Source organism: Pelodiscus sinensis, chromosome 9 (assembly GCF_049634645.1).
Source record: "Pelodiscus sinensis isolate JC-2024 chromosome 9, ASM4963464v1, whole genome shotgun sequence".
NCBI lineage: Eukaryota > Metazoa > Chordata > Testudines > Trionychidae > Pelodiscus > Pelodiscus sinensis.
Genome location: NC_134719.1, coordinates 8,545,632 through 8,564,866, shown reverse-complemented (window position 1 = coordinate 8,564,866; position 19,235 = coordinate 8,545,632). Strand labels below are relative to the sequence as shown.

The window sequence follows — 19,235 nt, the reverse complement described above, 5'->3', positions numbered from 1 at the left end:
TCTAAGCATTATGCTTGTAACAGGAATATTGTGGTGATAATATACATTTTCTCTTTTATTTTATTAACCTGGCATTGGTTAATGGTTGTGTCCTGCTTTGTACTTTAGGGCTGAGATTTCCCAAGTGATCTCTCCCCTGATTTTTCACATCAATACTTGGGTGGTGGCAGCGGAAGTTTTATTCCCAAAATCTAGAGTTTTAAGATTTTGAGGGGAAGTTTTATACAAGAGTCTGGTAGATAAGGTTTCGGGGTACTCACTGGTCCCCACTTCTGCATTTATCATGCCAGAGTGGGGAAGGAGCCATGATACCACCCCAGACTCACAGCTGTTCATAGACAAATAGGGCCCTGCAGACAGCTTTTCTGAGTTGGATGCGGAGGCGGGGCAGGAGGGGAGACTGACTGAAGCTTCTGTTGTACTGGCCCTATTTTGCCCATCCCTGGTCTACTCTGCAAGTGGCTGGTCCACATTATCTGATTCGTATCTTGGTCCGTGAATTGCCAAGACAGATGCATGTCTCTAAGATCACACAGGTCACAAAGCCCAGAACGAATTGCGTAAGAATTGGAGAAGAACCTTGTTCACTGAAGGGCTCAAGCTGCAGAATGCACGTGTAGAGTAGATTAATCTAGACTCTGTTTATATAGAACACTGCAAAACCTTCCTGTTGTCCCACCAAAATCAGAACAAGAGTTAACAGCTCCCCTTTCGCTACAGATGAACACCCAAAAAGCACCTCTCTGAAGAGCTTTCTGAGCTTAAGGAAAAGACCCAATGGAAAAGTACCCAATCCATTTTCATCAGAGGCTTTCAGACACCACTCTGATGGGCAGCAATACAGTACCCCAAAGTAGATGTATGTTCTCCATGTGTAATCCCATTGAAGTCAATAGGACTAATCACAGAATAAGGAGATCTTCAATGTGTCAGAATATGGCCTCTTTCAGCTGATGTTTAGTGCTGAAATGGTCATTGCCAGCCCAAGTTTGCTTTGAGGTATGTTACATATGTGTGAAAATAGTGCATGGATACATGTCATCAGGGGACAAGCCACACGGGAATCTCAGAATGCTGTGGGAGACGGATCATTTTCCACATGTTCTGTTTCATAGCCTTGCATTTCTGGTGCAATTTACAATGTTAAAAGGTAGGTAACAGTGGGTTGGTGCAAGCTGAAGATGTCTTTGTGGCAATATGGAAAGCCTGCTCAATGGTATAGTTCTTCAGTGATTCTCTTTCTTCTTTTTCAGAATGAACAAATAAATGTGTTTTTCTTTCCATTAGGTTTAGGAAGAAATCAACTGTAGCTGATTCTTTTAACAGCCTTGTGCACAGACAGAATCTTGAACACTTTACTGAAGGTAAGGTTCAATCTGCTCATGTAACAGTATTTTCTTTTTCTGTGCTTGTCCCTGAAGGGACTGTGCCAGGTGAACTTTACAGATTCAGTGGTGATGATGGGTGGTGTTGGGGATCTTTTGCACTGGATGCCTGTGGGTTTCTGGGTGGCATTCAAGATGTCGGGTGTCAGCTTTGGGAGAAATTGCCTCTCTGTGTGCAATATTGCCAAAGTAGGGCTTCAGGGCCTCCTGGGCTGGATTGTGAATATGCTTGGGCCACAGATGGCCTGCAGGCCGTGAATTTGAGGCCCCTGACGTTAACCACCAGACATGTTGCAAATCCAGTCTTTTCTTCTGTGCACTTGTGCACTGCTCAAGATGCATCTTGGAGAGGTTTAATGATGGACTGGGGTTTTCTGCTCTTTGAGGACTAGGAAAGGCTGTTTGCACCTAGGAATGTGTTTATTGAAAATGTATAAAATCTGAAATTTGCTCACCTCACTCGGCGCTGCTTCTCTGACATCAGTTTGATTACACAGTGTAATTCCAGTTCCACGTAGCAACGTACAAGTCCTAGCCTTGTTACATCAGAGCAACTCAGTCAATGGAACCGAGTAACTGAATTTAAATGGCTATGTAATGCTCTATTAGCTCTTTCTTTTCTTTGATGATAAAAACTGAATGTGGGCGTACACAGACAATATAATTGCTCATCCAGGGCATGACACACAGTTGGATTAAATGAGATAGGGTCATGTGATTAAAATAGCTTAGCACTGTTGCCCAACATTTAAGAGGGAAATAATTTTGAATGATTTTTGTCTCATGATCTGGTCTGTCACTTGGATTGTATCTGGTCATGGAAGCAACAGCATGTGTGCAGTTCAGTCAATGTAGAGAGACACTCGCAAAATAGTTTAACCCACTAATAATTTGTGGAAGAGGATCTCGTGACTATCAGAGGAATCAACTCTTAATGGTAGGAAGTGGACAGTAATTACAGTTTTGTCAGCCTCTAAATGTCTAAAAGTCATGACTTAAGTGTCAAAACATCATGAGATAAAAATAATGAAATTCAGTAACGAATATTAATATTGTGATTTTTATTTGTCTTCTGGTTTCTGAGCCTTTAGAGCACTTAGATTAAGTTTTCAGATTTTTCTCCATGTTCATGAGAGCTAGACATTGAATAATAATGCAATGACACCAAACCAAATCTGAGATTCCCATATAACTCCAGGAGCCTAGGCTCAAAATCTTCCCTCCCCAAAATAGCTCAAAACTTGTGAATAAATCTCAAGAGTTTGCAACACTGTAAAACTGCATAAAACAAGCTGAAGGTGCTTTCTGAAGGAAATCCATTCAGGAGACTCAGCTTTGTGAAGGACCCTGTTTAACACGTAGGATTGTGTTCGCTTTAAGTAAGACTGCAGTATTTAATGTTCAATTTCCAAAAACTAAATATGCATTTCAGATCTTTGGGACCCTTGTATGAGATCCATGTCCCTAGCATTTGGCTCCCCGGGGGGAGGGGAGAGTGAAGAAATACCATGGGGGGTGTGAGGCGACCCAGCCTGCCCCCCCCATCAATCCCTTCCCCCAAGAAAGAGCACGGTCCATCAGGTAAAAAAATTCAGAAAATACCATGTGAAAATGGCCACCTCAAAAGGGCAATGCCTGCTCTGCTCTTAAAAGGGTGATTGATATATATATATATTTATATATTTTTTTGACTCAACAAGTATTGCTGCTATTTTTCCGGGAGGAAGGAGAGCACGAGGGTTTCTCAAAAATCAAAAAGGGGGTGTGATGCTGAAAAGTTTGGGAACCACTGTGCTAGAGGGTTAGGCTAAGAGGTTAGGGAGGGCACCACACAGGTTCATTCTGGAGCGACTGCTGTTTTTATCTTGTGTGACCATCCTCTGGTCAGTTGCTGTTGTTACGTCATTATAGTCTCCAGTATGAGTGGGAAAAGTGCAAAATAAAGCTTTTCTCTCAAGTTAATCTCGCCATACTAATCTGCCGAGAGATGCAGGCCTGACCTAGGTGCTCTGCAATGCAGGCTAAAATATTTTGGCTGCTCCCCAAGTGGCCAAATGAAAAAACAAAATAAAAGACTAGCCCCCAAAACAGAGCAAAACAAAACTGCTGAGTGATGGAGGGGTGGAGAGGCCGGCCACTACATCTGTTGATATGAGGCCCGTGGAAGTTGGTGCTAAGACATCTGCCCTTAATAGAGGGAACTGCTCATGAGAGGTTTGCACACCTCCTCCCCAGCTCCTTATTCTTCGCCCTTTCGTGTGCCTCTCGACCCCCAAATGAAATGTCTGATCTCCTGAGGCCCAGGAGAAAAGGGTAGAGGACGTGATATGTTTGCAGTCTCTGCCTTTGTTTAGCTACGCTGATGACCCATGTGTCCTGCTGCTGCAACCACCCACCGATAGCATGTAGCAATCCTAGTGCTTTGTTTTCAAAGCACTGAATGAACATGGACTAATTTTCACAACACTTTTGTGAAGCAAGTGTACAGAAGGGGAAGCTGAGGCACAGAAACGAAATGATCTAGCAAAGACGGATAGTCACAGATCTTAGTGAGTGCCTCTTCCTGGCCACCCAATAGGACTTCTAATCTAAATCTCTACTGTGCTGGATGGCTGGCGCCTGAATGGAGTCTGGCCACCCACTCTCAAGGTGCTGATCTTCTGTCTTCCACCAGCTCTGTGTCGGAACCTGTTGACCTGCTGCTTACCCCTCTGAATTCAGTGCTGACTTTTCAGAATGCCCAAGACTTAAACCCACCCATCCCCTAGAACTGCTCCCTAGAGATGTGAAGCTTCTCGTTTATAGGTTAATTCCCTTAGGGGCACGCAGTAGTTGTGAAGCAGTCAACGCATGCGCTTTGCCAAGTCTAGCACCTTTATGATCTTTTATCCTTAATCATGCAAAGCACAGGTAAGTACAGATCCTAGAAAATAATAAACATCTGAAACAGCAATGTCCCTCGCTTTCTATTTCATCCTTCCCTTGTGAGCTATGGGTCTAGGAAGGCAGGCAGGGAAGGTGTCCCCTGCCTCATGCAGGCTGTTACATGGTGAATGAGCACAAACTCCTGTCAAGTGACTTTGAGGCCAAAGTGACTTGCCCCCTGCTAATCCTAGGCAGGGACCTTTTTTTTGGTCTAATGTGAATAGATGTCCAGCAATTGATACTCTCTAGTATTATTTTTCTACCTGCCATTGTCATTTAAAACCAAACAGCATGGAGAAGGCAAAAGGGTGCATATTCAGAATGGAGTGTGCAGCCTGACACAAACACACAAAGTTCATAATCTCATACAGAATTCATCAGTCATAAAACATATTCCCTGTTCAGCACCAGGGCATCAGAACCAGGATTAGAATTCAGGAGGGGCAAAGCAAGCTTGCTTATGCCATTTAGCCAAAGTGCCTCTCCTTGGTTTGCAGGTAACTCTTCTAGGGTGAGAAAACACTAAGCATTTAAATACACACTTGACCTTCAGTATGTCACCGACTAATCCCGTCTCTATGCAGGATAGTGTTTTTGCTTACATGCCTCAGTGGATAGGGATGGGATAACTTAGATGCTTAAAATAGAGTATATTCTTCATTGAATAGAGCCTTTGTCCTTGTATCTATGCTGAAAGTGCTCCAGTTTCTGGTGATAACTATTGCAATCTAGACCACCGCTCTGCCAAGATCTGGCTAAGACCCCTCATCTTGTTTCATGAAGCCATCAAGCAGCCTCTTAGTAACAATTTTGTGTCACTACCATTTGGGGTTAATTCAATAACCTGGAGGAAACCAACCTGTGATCAGGTTTTCTCCTTGAGGTTTTCTCACCTTTTGCATTTATTATATTCTATTTTCCTATTGGGGGAGGAGGGGAGGGTGTAATACTACTTCTTTAATTAATCTGTTTTCTGATGGTGTCTTTTCCCTCCCCTATTCCCACTCTTTCATATTAGAGGAAATTCATGCAGAAATTTGCTATGCTGAATGCTTGCTTCAGAGAGCGGCTCTCACATTCCTGCAGGTATGGTACCCTCAGCTATGGCTGTTTCATGAAAGCAAGAGGGGACTAGGAGGCTTGGAAAATCAATTGTATAATGTCCCACATAAAGGTTTCTATCTGACAAGTGCACATTTTCATAAACCTGTGCAAGCCACCCAGGTCCACTCTACTGGGTCAAGTCTCTAAACCAATCTCCTCTGTGGTATTTAAGCACCTAATTTCCATTGAAATCAATAGGAATTAGGTGCCTCAGATGTGGGCCTTGCTTTTCGGTATGAGTGCTGTAGAGACAGCTGCAGTCTGTGTGGGTGGCCACACCTTGCAGCTCTCACTAGCATTCCCTCTGCATGATTTAGGAATGATCTACTTGGAAGGAAGTCTTTGGGTGGAAGGTCACTGCAGTGAAGCCATGTCTCCACTTGCCACACCGGAGATCGATCTTCTGGTGTTTGATTTAGTGGGTCTTTACTAGACCTGCTAAACTGAATGCTGAGGGTGCCTCAAGGGTCAACACCGGTAATCCTCGATTTGTGAGGAGTAACTGAAGCTGACAGGAGCATTTGCTCTAGTCTGCCTCCCGCTGTGAAGATGGCACCAAGCTCAGCATAAGATATATCGACTCCTGTGTGTTATTTACATAGCTGGTGTTGCATTCCTTAAACCAACCACCGTTCCCCGGTGACCCCCTCTGGCTGGACGCAAGGCATCTGGCCAGAGGGGGTCACCGGGGAATGGCACTGCGAGCAGCAAACCTCTGCCACTTTGTAAGGAGGCATAGGAAGCCCCTCCCCTGTCCTCCCCTTTCCTTCCCCAGAGCCAAACACCTCCCCAGTCCCCTTTCTCCCCCAACCTTATGTCCCAGTCCCAGCTACTAACAAGTGCAAGCTGGATCTGCAAGCGCAAATGCAACCCCCCACCTTTTCCATTATTTTCAATGGGAAAATTGACCCCGCGTAACACGTTTTCACTTAACACGAACATTTTCAGAAATGCATCTATAGTGTTAAATGAGGAATTACTGTATAGACAAGGGATGGAAAGGCTTAGTCAACTACCTGAAAAGCTTGCTGCCTCTGTATTAGAGGCAGCAATGGGGGAGGAAGCAGGAGCTGGTGCTGGGGGGAGCTATCTTAAAAGCCGGTTCCCACCAGCACTGTCTCCATAATGCCGCCTGTCTCACCCCGCCCCTTGCTCCTGCCTCTATCAGGGGAGGGGGGACAAGAGTGGGGAGGCTGCTGCCATGAAGCAGCCGTCCCTGTGCAAAGGAGGTTCCAAATCCCCGCTGGGACTCCCCATGCACAGGGACTGCTGCTGGCTGGGCTGGCAGCCGGCTTGGTTCTGGCTCACACCAGGTGCGGGATGAAACCCCGCTGTGGCTCTGTAATTTAAAATGCACTAGAAACCAGGGGGCAGGCTGCCTGGCTCCTAGTGCCTTTTAAATTGCAGTGCTGCAGCGGGGTTTGGTCCTGCACCTGGCGCGAGCCAAAAGTGAGCCGGGCTGCCTATCGACTAATCAATAGATGATAAAAAATTTATCAACAACTCGATTAGCTAAATACCCTCATATTAACATCCCTAGTATAGACCTGGTCTCACAGCGGCATGTGTATGAATGGGAATGGGATAACACAGTAGAAAGACAATGGTCATTGCAACTGTAGCATGCCAGCGAGTCTGTTCTTCTGCTTCCTCCCAATTCCAATGAATAATGAAATTAATTAATCTACTTTAAGAAAGTTGTTTGTTGCTGTTGTTCTTGAAGGGCCGTCTCCCCTCAATGTTCCACTGATGGTTGTTACTAGACAGTTCTGATTTGTGTTACAGGCGAGAAGGCATTCCCTCTTTTTCCTCTGTGTGCCTTCTGTTTAGAGTATAAAAGTTTGGCTTGCCCTGTGTGGTAACATCAGTCGCTTTCACTTAAATTCAGTCTGTGGTTAAAGCAGAAGAATGAAAGCTGGAGTTCTTAATTTCTGTTCCTGACTCAATTGCTTCTCCTGGAGAGGCGGACAAGTCTTAATATCTCAGTAAAGGGACTTTTATGGCATCTCTGGTCTTAAACTTCTATTTCCCCTGGTATGTTTCTTTTTAAAACCATTCATGCATCCATAAGAAATTTAAAAGAAAGGACATAATTTCTTCTCCCTCTTGTGCACAAAGAGCACCCTGTATGTGTGCTCCCTCTCCTCACAACATCCCTGCACAACTTTGCTTAGGCTGGAATGCACAAGACTTTATTCATTTTCTGTTTTACCTTTTTAATTTTCATGGAAGCAAGGACTAACTTCAAAAATTAAACGAAGGTGCTTTACTACTTATACTTAATAAGACTTTCTAAAGTTATTTTTGATGCTTACTGAAGATTACCAAAACTGTATAAAAAGCCACTTTGTCCTTTCCCGGGAAGTACAATTTTTTTGGAAGTCAAAGGCTTATAGTTCATACCATTTGTTCCTTCCTATAATAGAATAGCTTATCTGCTAAATTCAGGTGAGAAACACAGAGCATTGGTGCCAGTCAGCAATTGCTTTCTCAAATCAGACTTAGGATTTCCCTGGGAGACTGGTATTCAGGCATGTCTTGTTGTACTGGCTCTTTCCATTCTTAGGTCAGGTCTGCACTGGCAGAGAAAATCAGTGCAAGGTATGCAACTCCATCTACATGAATTGCTTGCATCAATTTTCTTGGGCAGCCCCACAGTGGGAAGTCAATGGGAGAAACGCTCTCGTTGACTTCCTTTACCCCTCACAACAGTGAGGAGTACCACAGTTGATGGGGGTGCCCTCAGTGTTTGATTTAGCAGGTCTTTACTAGACCCTCTAAATTGAACCCCAGAAGATCGATCATAAGTGGAGACAAGACCTTAGTGAACAGGACCTTTGTGAATTTCAGGGATGAAACAGAAGTAAATGTCCTGTTTCTGAAAACTTCTCCTAACTCCACAACAGAAAGCAGCCTTGGAACACTTCAGCTAAATGATGGAAATAGAGATTAGCCCCGTGGAACAAAAGTAAACAGGGCCACATTGTTCTGTAAGCATTTGCTGCACAATGATTCACATTAAGCTCTTTGGGGACATGTTATGATACCACCAAGAGTGACACTCACTTTTATAGTGCACATCTGCTCTCTCATCCATGGCTAGTGGATAATCCCCTCGGTGTGGAATTTGCAGGTGGTCCAGTGGTGTTGGTAGGGCTTCGTTCCAGAGCATCCACCCTTCAACTCAGGCCACCAGACTTTCTGCCTCCAGCTGCAGTGCAAGTTGACAGTTCAGTTTCTTTCAACCATTTTGTTTTCAAATGTTAATTTCTAGAGTCCTGCAAATCCACAAATACCCGCTTTATATCTGTGGGTGCCCACATTCACAAATGTGGTTGCAGATATCCGCAGCTCATTTTTGCAGATAGGGATGCAGTAGCGAATACAAACTTTGTATCTTTCTGTTGATTTTTGTGCAATAGTGACTTCATTTCAGCATCTAACGCCTCTCTACCTTTCCTGATGGAGTGAGGAATCTCTGGAGTATTGATGCTCTCATCCTCTGGTTTCTCTGGTGCAGCACATTGGAAGTGAGCGCCCTCTGCCTTTCACTATAGCAGCAGAGTAGCCCAGAAAACACAAGTGTGTGAATTATTACAGGCAGCTTCTCAGGGGCCTTGTTGGGCATTGCATGCCTCACAGGCCTCCTGCTGCCAGAACATGAGCTTTGACTGGAGAGACTTCTAAGGCCTTGGTCCACTCCTGAAACCTCTACTCCCCTGTAGAAAGCTCTATGCCCACCCATGGCCAACATGCCGGTTGGTGCCCTGTCAAGAGAAATGGACCCATTTATTCAGGATGTCAATGTGTAGTTGACTAAACGATTAACCGATAAGCCTGGGTTTATCGGTTAATCCCATCGACTACACGTACTCTCCCCCCATTGCTGCCTCTGATACAGAGACAGCAAGGGAGGAGGAGGTGGGAGCCAGTGCCTGATAGAGGCAGCAGTGTGGAGGGTGATTGGGCAGACGGGAGCTAGTACACATGGGAAGCCATCTTTCAAGCGGGCTGTCCACATGTATTGGCTCCTCCCCCACCTTTGCTGCCTCCCACAGAGGCAGTGGGGAGTGGGAGCCATCTTAAAAGCTCCATGGAGCTACCTGCTTCCCCCTCCCTCCTGCGCTGCTGCCTCTATCTGCTCTATGGGATGCCGGCGCCTCTTCTGTGGCTGGAAAGCTCGGGCAGCCCATGGACAGGGGCTGCTGCCTCTGACAGAGACAGGAGTGTGGAGCGGCAGGGGTCTCCCCAGCCGTAGGGCCGGGAGCACAGTGGCTTCCGGCTTCACCCCAGGGACTATCAAATAGTGGTTTAACCACTAAAATGTAATGCGGTTACGTGATTATTCAGTTAATCGACATCTAACATCCCTATCATTTATACTGTGCCAGCAGCTGGAAAGGATACATACCCACTGGTTGTTCAAAATTAAGAAGAACTTTTTGAAGCCAATGCAGGGAATTGCTTAACCGATAAACTCAGGCTTATTGGTTAATTGTTTAGTCAACTACACTTTGACATCCTGAATAAATGGGTCCATTTCTCTTGATAGGGCACCAACTGGCATGTTGGCCATGGGTGGGCATAGAGCTAAGGGTCAAAACTATTTGGCTCTGACCCTACTTTTTCTACCAAGATAAAGATTTATAAAGATCCAAACATCATTGTATCCGTCATTTCCTGGCAGTCGTCCTCTCTAGCCAATTATCTCCTGGAGCTAGGATGGCTGGTGCCAAATACTGGCTTCTTTTAGTGACATTTTTCAAAACGCACCCTCCAGATATTCCTTTAAGGACTTGGAGCTATTTACTGGGTATGGAGCAAAATTAGATGTCCTCTTCAGATCACCTTTGTAAGTCTCTTTGTGGGCAGGTAAGAACAAACAACATGCCAAGCAAGCTGTGCAAGGTAGACAAATTTTTCAAAAACTTAAAATCCACTTTCATTTAATTTGTTTAAATGCACCACTGACCAGATTGTCAGAATGAAAACATATATACATGACTGCATAGTTCAGACCAGTAGTCTATTTAGGCTTTTATCTCGCCTCTGATTGTAGCCAGAATCTGCCTCAGAAGATGGTGCAAGAACCCACATTTTGGACAATTATGATATTCTTAGGAGAAGTCTCCTGCTACTTCATACTTAGATGTTTGCTAATGATGGACGCATGAGTGCTTATAACCCTTCCAAAAAATAAGGCATTGCAAGCAGTCAGAGCTGCTCCATGACAATGGAAATAATGTCCTGGACAGATCAGAACATGCTACCTTTCAAAATAAGTTGCGTAAAAAGATATAGAAAAGAGGAAAAGGATCTTCCCACAGCCCTCCAGTGACCTACAAGGTGCTCTGAACTTGATTGGCAGCCCAGGAACATCCATTGCTCTGACAGAAAACTTCAGGCCTTTTTAAGAAGGGTCTCCTTCATCCAATCCCAGATCACCATCCGTTCCAGCAGGGGCATTGGAAAGGAAAATGTAATTCAGCAAGGGTGCTCATTTAGTCTCATTGAGAAATTTTTGTATCCAGTCAGAACTCAACTAGAAAATTTCATTAATTGATTTGGTCACATTACATTTCTAGTGTGTGGGGACCAGAAAGCTCTTTGGAAAATGGACTGGTTTTGTTTTGTTTGTTTGTTTTTTCACGGTGCCCATCGAGCCGAGATGTTGCCATAATACAAATAATAATACTGGACATGGAGATCAGTTGATTGCTGTCCTCTTTATAATAACCATTAACATATCTGAAGGCTGTTACCAGATCCCCGCCTAGTCATCTTTTCTCAAGATTAAACATATCCAGTGTTTTTACCCTTTCCTCTTAGGTCAGGTTTTCTAAACCTTGTATCGTTGTTGCTCTCCTCTGGGCTTGCCCCTATTTATGCACATCTTTCCTAAAGTGTGGCACCCAGAATTAGGCCAGGTCTACACTAGGCCTGGCAGCTCAGCTTAAGGTTCGCAACTCCAGCTATGTAGAATATGTAGCTGGAGTCGGCTTACCTTAAGCAGAGGTTGGTGGCACCCCTACAGCAGGAGGCCCACGGGAGCAAATGCCTCACAAAAGGAGGAATACCAGACTCCAGCAGGAGCACCCTCCGAGTTCAATTTAGCGAGTCTTAACTAGACTTGCTAAATTGCACTCCGGAAGATCAATTGTGCCAGCGGTGCTTTTCCATGTAGTGAAGACAAGCCCTGAGACACAGTATTCCAGCTGAGGCCTCACCTGTGGTGAGCTGAGCAGGACAAACTGTAAAATTCTGTTGACATTGGCTATAACAAACATTCTCCAGGATGGTTGATTGGCGTCCTGCACATCTAAGTACCATAGAAAAGTGGGAATTAATCCTAGAAAGGCACATTGGACCCTCCCTCCACTACTCCCCTCCCCCCATTGGATGTCAAAATTAATCAGGATGACGGATTAGATAAGCCCATGTCAAGCCTTTTCAGTCACCGTGGCCTCTGTAAGAGAGATTCTGGTGTTGATGCCTCTATCTATACAAGAACCATGCTGCCATTTTCATGAAAAAAAAAAGTTATTGCTCCAGAAACCTTTTAATTCACTATAAATTCCTTTTTCCACAGTTCCTGGGAAATAGTTCTCCCATCATTTTTTTCCAATCCTGAATGCTCTTTTGGAAGCTTGCGGCATACATGTGCGTTCACTGCATTTGAAAGATATATCTCAAGTATAATGAGGACATACACACTGTTCATCTCATTCCCTCCAAAATTCTAGGCCTTCAGACCTCAAAGTTGCGACAGGCAGTTAAAATCCTGCAGCAGCTGGGATGCTAGGCATCTGGGAAACTTTTTACAGAGTGGAAATTAAAGCTTTCTCTACAAGGCCCCTACTGCTATTGGGATGGGATATGAGTTTCATCTGAGGAAGTTTTGCAAAGTAAGTTTCCATTCCTCTGCAGAGGCATCCTGTGGTAGGAAGGTGTGCCTGGATTGGCTACCACACAATCCTTTGCATTACAAAGATCTTGCTTTAAAGGGCAGGGAAGATAAATTCCCATTCTCCACTGCTATGTATTATAATAATTCAACTCCACTTATCCTCCCCCATCATCATGTCTGTGATTCACTGCTTGTTACTTCCCATTAATGATGAATGAGGAGAGAAGTTGTGCAGCAGAATGAGAAATTTCTTGCCTGGTAATTTTCTTCCTGTTAGCAACTTCTTCCCTCATTCAGACTACCCATGTACTCTGGTAAATGGCTGAAATACCATTGGTAACAAAAGTGACAAGTAGTCCTGTCAGACATGCATCTGACGAAGTGGGTCTTTGCCCACGAAAGCTTATGCTCCAATACATCTGTTAGTCTGTAAGGTGCTACAGGACTCCTTGTCGCTTTTGCAGATCCAGACTAACACAGCTACCCCTCTGATGATTGGTAACAAAGGTATTTTTTTCTAAAGGGAGATTTAAACGTAAATTTAATGTATATATTATATCAAGCTGTTGTCTTGATACTAATAATTGGCTCCTGGACTATTTCTGCAATTATCTGGAGCACTCTTCTGCTGGCCTGAGTTGCAGGGCAAGAGATTAGACCTAGAATCTGCAGCACCAATATTGACCTGGCTCTGAATCCCACAAGTGGGGGTGGGGGAAAAACATTATCCATTAGTGATGAATGAGGAGAGAAGCTGCTAACAGAAAATTATCAAGTAAGAAAATTCTCATCTGTTGAGTCAAAATTCTTAACTCCAAGGCCCTCCAGGTCTTTCAGATTCCTTGTTCCTTATGTTTTGTGATGCAGTATCTGAGCATTTGTTACATTGCTTTTTATGGCTATGCTACACACTATTAACACATTAACATTCTGTAGCAAAAAAGAGAGTACATCCAACATAACTTAAGTTTCTCACAACACCAAACTGCATCCTGCAAGATCTGTGGCAATCAGTCAGCAGTTTGTAGTTTGTGTGGAGCCAGGAATGTCTGAATCTTAATCATACTGAAGGACAAACACATGTGAAGTTCTTTTCACTCTTTGAAAACAGCCATTGCTGCCTGCACGTTTTGCTAACAGCAGCTAGGAGCAATATTCTTGTGGTGATTCATTTGGACTAAAGATCCAGGTGTCAGAGTGACAGCAATTGACCACAGAAATGATTTTTAAAAATCTGATATTTTAGAAGAGAATAAAAACAATCAAAAATAGCTTAATTCAAAATCTTAAGCCGTAGCCATTTACTGCTCCATAGAGACACTCATCCTGTCCGATGCATCTTAATTTGTTTTGCTCCCAGTCACGTATTAATTTTCAGAAGGCAAATGCATTTTAAATTGCTCATTGCTAAATGTGTTTCCCTTCCAACAGGATGAGAACATGGTTAGCTTTATCAAAGGAGGCATCAAAGTCAGGAACAGTTATCAGACATATAGGTAAGTAGGCTTGAATTATTATATTATCATACTCCCGCAGTAGAAAGATTCGTGTGAGTGTGAGTGTGAGTGTGAGTGTGAGTGTGAGTGTGAGTGTGAGTGTGAGTGTGAGTGTGAGTGTGAGTGTGAGTGTGAGTGTGAGTGTGAGTGTGAGTGTGAGTGTGAGTGTGAGTGTGAGTGTGAGTGTGAGTGTGAGAGTGAGAGAGAGAGAGAGAGAATTAAGATTGTTATATTTTATTTAGTTAGTTATCACAGCTTATACAATGCACCTATCTTCAAAATCTAGGTGCATGCAGAATTTCAACCCATGGAGATTGGGATTTGTGGTCTCCCTCAATTTATCCATAAAGAGCATGGATTTAGATACTGAGCCATGTCCACAGGCAGATGCTGTTTATAGCCAACCTTCTCCCTCAGTCCTAAAATCAAAAAACCCAAAACACCTTGAGTAGCTTTCAACTTGCCAAACAAGTGATATCCTCTGTACTATTGTATGCACATGCTGCCTTATGTTTTCAGCCCAAATAACTGGTTTTTAGACTAAGGAAAAAATAGGCAATTAAGAACAAAAGCAAATTCACTCACAGAGCTCAGTGTGCATGTTCTTTGTAACACGCTGCATCACCTTCCCACGCAGTAAAGCACTCCTAGGTATGCTAAAGGCAGAAATGTTAAAGGTAAATATTTGTTCAAATTTTGCACATGTGGAAAGAAGCTGCCCTCTATGGTACCTAATGAATAGGAGAAAAGAAATGAGAGAGTTTACCAGTATCCAATGGTTAACAATAGCTTCTGGCCCTGAGTGTTAACTATCTAGACATGCACTGTGGCATCTAGACTCTGTGATGATGAGCTTTTTGTGGATTTAGATGGGTGCTTGTGTCTGTCATTCAAGAGATCCCTGGTAATTCATTCTATTATATTCTCTTCACATGACTGTTCAATTTTGCTTTAGTTTCACACATGTATTATCAAATGCCTTGAGTTTGCCTGCAGATATTAGCTGCAAAGGTTTGAAGCCTCACTATGGCAACTGCTGAAATAAAAAATGGAAGCCATTATCATGTGTGCACTGTCACCCAGGGAACCTGAAATCCTGTTGTGCGGATACAGAAAACACTACCCAGTTTTAAATTGTCTTGTTTCTTCGGTGTCAAGTATCAGAGGGGTAGCTGTGTTAGTCTGAATCTGCAAAAGCGGCAAGGAGTCCTGTGGCATCTTATAGACTAACCAAAGTGTTGGAGCATAAGCTTTCGTGGGCACAGAACATGCATCTGACGAAGTGGGTCTTTGCCCATGAAAGCTTATGCTCCAGCACTTCAGTTAGTCTATAAGGTGCCACAGGACTCCTTGCCGCTTTTGTTTCTAACCTAGGTAATTCTAAACTAGGATTGTGGACAATAGGCAACCCCTTGTGCATACTATGCATCGGCTGTGGGTCCACCCTTCGTCTCCTTCTTTGTGTAATCTTAGGCCAGGTCTACACAAGACCTGGAAGGTCATCTTAAAATATGCAACTCCAGCTATGTAAATAATGTAGCTGGAGTTGACATATCTTAAGATGAGCTTGGTACCATTTTCACAGTGGGAGATTGACAGGAGTAAATGCTCCTGTTGGCTTCTTTCACTCTTGTGATTGCGAGGAGTACTGGCGCTGACCAGGAGTGTTCTCAGTATGTGATTTAGCAGGTCTTTGTTAGACCCACTAAATGGAATGCCAGAAGATTGCTCTGTGGTGCATAGGTATAGACAGGGGCGGCCCGTGAGCCTAGGTGGGCTAGGCAGCTGCCTAGGGTGCCGCTGGCCCGGGCGCCTGATGACGATGTGCCGGGGTGCCCGATGATGATGTCACAGCCATTGACAACCGTTCAGGCAGGGGCACCGATTGCACCGCCCTGCCTAGGGCGCCAGTTGCTGCAGCCGGCCTTGGGCCACTCCTGGGTATAGACATGGTGAGGGTTCTGTGGCTTCCATGAACCAAGCACAATGTTGTCACCCTTTGTCATGCAAAGGGGAAATCTCCCCCCGAAGGAGCTGTGCACTAAAATGAGGGTTCTGTTGGGAGCCACCTGCACATCAAGATCTATAAAACATAATGTGCCAGATTCAGGCACATACCTGCTTTTATGTGTTCAGTAATTCACGGAATGTGTTTGAAATAGTCATGTTTGGAACATGCAGTAGAGCGTGTGGTAAGTACTGAGGCAAGGCAACGGCTAATCCAGCTAGATGATGTAAGTAATAAAAAGGACACTCCCAACTGGAAATCTAGTCAATATATAAAAAATGAGTTAAAAGTAGTTACTGTATCTTCCCCTGAGTCTGTCTGCTAAATGTTGTGATTTTGCAATCACAGTTTCCTATTTTTAAAGCAATGTTCTCTTCTATATTCTCGTGCGAGTACCCCCAAAAGGGGAAATGACTGACCCTACAAAGGATATCTCACTGGACACAGAGTTCTGTCAAATACCCAAATTGAAAATAGAGATTTTTTTCCCTCTCATTTCTCTGTTACAGTAAATGTAGGTGGTGCTCACTACTGTAGCAGATCAAACCTTTTCAGGCAGAAGTATGCGTGTAAGTTGATCTGACCCATTTGACAAGAATTCATCTCCAGAATCCCTTTGCTGCTGTTAAATGGAAACTATCTGTTGTTGAATGTATCCACTGAAATGTGGCACGCATTGTACGCTTGACGCCTTTCCTCTCTCAAGAAGAGATGAGACTTCAGAATAATTGTTGTGTTTCAAAATGACTGGTCAGCGTTCTCGCGGAATTGGGCTAAATATTTACCCAGTTATCCATGTAGTCCGTAATGTTATCTTCTGTATTGCCAGGGAGCTGGAGAGTCTTATACAGTCTCCAAACTATGTTAAAGGAAAGAACCATCTCCATTTTGAAGGCGGCGTAAAGCTTGGCATAGGAGCTTTCAATTTGGTACGTAAAAGAAGTCTTCCCTAAAGCCCCGCCCCTGTGACTGCTTTCAGGCATGCTTACCTTAAACACCTGTGTTCTACTGAGCTTAATGGAACTGCTCGCGTTCCAAGCTAGAAGTGCGCGAGTATTTGCCAGGTCCAGCCCTCGGCCCGTTTACAGCACCTGCAGGTATTCATGTGATTAAGAAACATCAAGGGTGAACGTTCTACACGGAAAAGAGAAATACGGAGGAACTGCTGTGGGCCACAATCCTACAGTTCGTTGTTTGCGAGCAGTTCTCTGTATTTGCATGGAGCACTGCTGACTTCAAGGCATCTCTGCGTGAGTGCAAGCATTCACCCAGCAATCGTTGTAGGATTCGGGCCTATTCTAGCACTGTGGTCAGGATGAAGCCGAATGCAGGGCCATTTGAGTTGCCTGATCTGTGCTGAGTCATTGGCCTATGGCAAGAGTTGATCACAGCTCAGTCTTCCCAGGAGAGCTCCCTGCATGCTCACAATATCTAAAGCCTACAGAGGATGTGTCTGAGACCCCTCTGTGATTGAACTGGGGGACACTGTCAGTGGTATGGAATCCTGCAGGCAAAAGGCACAATCCACAGGTGTTGAAACTTCTCCTCACCAGGGATGGTTAATCAGTTTAACTATAAAATAAGAACTAACCAGAACCTAGTCTGAACAATTTTCAAATTCATAAGCCTAAATTGGCTTATTTGGGAGGAGGGAGTGTAGGAGGGATTGATAAGCAGGTGTTTGATTAATTATTTTTGTGCACTTTTCTATAGCTTGGTTTCATGCCATATCAGAAGTGAAAGTCCCATTATCCCACGAGAGGGAATGTTTTTATTGGTCACATTTTTAAACTGTAACAAGTAAGATTGGGATGTAATGCCTGGTTAGGTGAATCCACCCTCTCTAGCTCCTGGGAATGCTGCAGCCCCTTGGCAGGGTAGGAACAAGCAGCAGTATTTCCACACTAGTCCCCGGTTCAGATCTGAAATCAGGGTGTTCCTTCTCTTAGACAGACTTGCCTAAAGAGGATAAGTGAGCCCTGTCTGCTCACGTTTGAAATGAGAATTTCTTTTCCTTACATTTGGCTAGTTCATAGCCTGTTATTCCATAATATTTGGTGCAGCACTTTTGGGTCTGAGGAATCAGAAGGCAGGAGACGAGAGAGATGAGAGCTCTTTGAAAGGTGGCAGGTGTAAAGTTGAGTGATTTTTAAGATAAAAGAAGTTGGACAGAAGGATCTGAGATGAAGGGGATTGGTTATAATGTAAGAGATTATAGTGGTGGGGACACAGCTGAAGGCAAACAGATGTGAGGATACCAAGGGAAATAATGCAAAAGAAGCCAAGATCAGTCACACCTACAGGCTGGCCACCAACTAGATGGCAGGATCTCCTGTAAAGCAACATGACCAGGTAGCACTTAATAGAGGAACAAACTAAGGACAGGAATAAATAGCTATGCTGTATTGCTCCCACTATTGGTGAAGAGGCTTTGGAATGATAAGATGATTTCTAGTGGTGCCAAAACCGGGAGTACCATATAGGTTGTACTCAAGTCTGATTTTGATTCTGCATGTGTTCAGTCCAGTGCTTAGAGAAGCCTTCTGTAAACTTCCAGAGCTTTAAACATTTGTCTGTTGTGACTGTCAGTTAGAAACTGAGTCACAGCAGAAGCAATTTGATCACGCATGATTGTTCTCACACTTAAAGTATAACAGAGTACAACATACCCTTTAGAGTATCCTTTTAATGTCACTTTCCTTCCCATAATGCATGGGCATGACCCTCCCATTAAAACAATAAGAAGAAAGCCTGTAAACTAAAATGGTGGTTGTCACTATTAATACAGCCTTACTGGGTGTCATCACATGGAGATCCCAATTCATTTGATAGACTGTACTCAATGAATACAGCTCAGGTCTTTTGTCACTTCCGCCCCAAAAGCATAATTTCCTCTCTCTCTCTCTTTCTCTCTCTCTCTCTCTCTCTTTTTAAGGGGATCATTTTTGTTAGCATTGACCATTTAAAATATGCCTTTCAATTGTTAACAGCATAAGTTACATCGATTTACACTTTACTTGGTTCAAATGCTACTGCAAATATTTCATTGCTTAGTTGTAGGAGTTCATATTTACCATACAGGCAGTTGCATAACAAGAATTGAATCCATATTTAATGTGTGTTCCTTTGTATACTTTAATATAGGGATGGTATCAGTTTTCCTGTTTTACATCCAATGAGATTACTTACAGCAAGAAGAAGTATGCCCAGTAATAAGTGTCTGTGAGATCAGACTCATGGCTGATTGGCTTGTTCCGACATTAGTTCCTGTTTCTTGGAATAGTGTGGTCCATGTCACACATCAATAACAATATTCTGCCTGCTGGATCTGGCAAACATTTAATTGTTGCAGTTCCCATTGAAATATTCATTAGAATGTTGCAAAATGCAGCAGCCAATGTTATCCAGAG

General features: G+C 43.7%; 1 protein-coding gene across 2 annotated transcripts in view; it reads left to right on the top strand.

The window, feature by feature from the left end:
• Positions 1–19,235, top strand: part of TTC39A (tetratricopeptide repeat domain 39A) — an 81,942-nt gene that overhangs the window by 30,781 nt on the left and 31,926 nt on the right. The window contains exons 4-7 of one of the 2 annotated variants that reach the window (XM_006126422.4): positions 1,288–1,364; positions 5,329–5,396; positions 13,753–13,817; positions 16,655–16,754. In XM_006126422.4, the coding sequence (XP_006126484.1) occupies positions 1,288–1,364; positions 5,329–5,396; positions 13,753–13,817; positions 16,655–16,754 (310 nt within the window). The remainder of the gene's footprint in view (positions 1–1,287; positions 1,365–5,328; positions 5,397–13,752; positions 13,818–16,654; positions 16,755–19,235) is intronic. The other variant, XM_075935961.1, reaches the window with a different exon arrangement.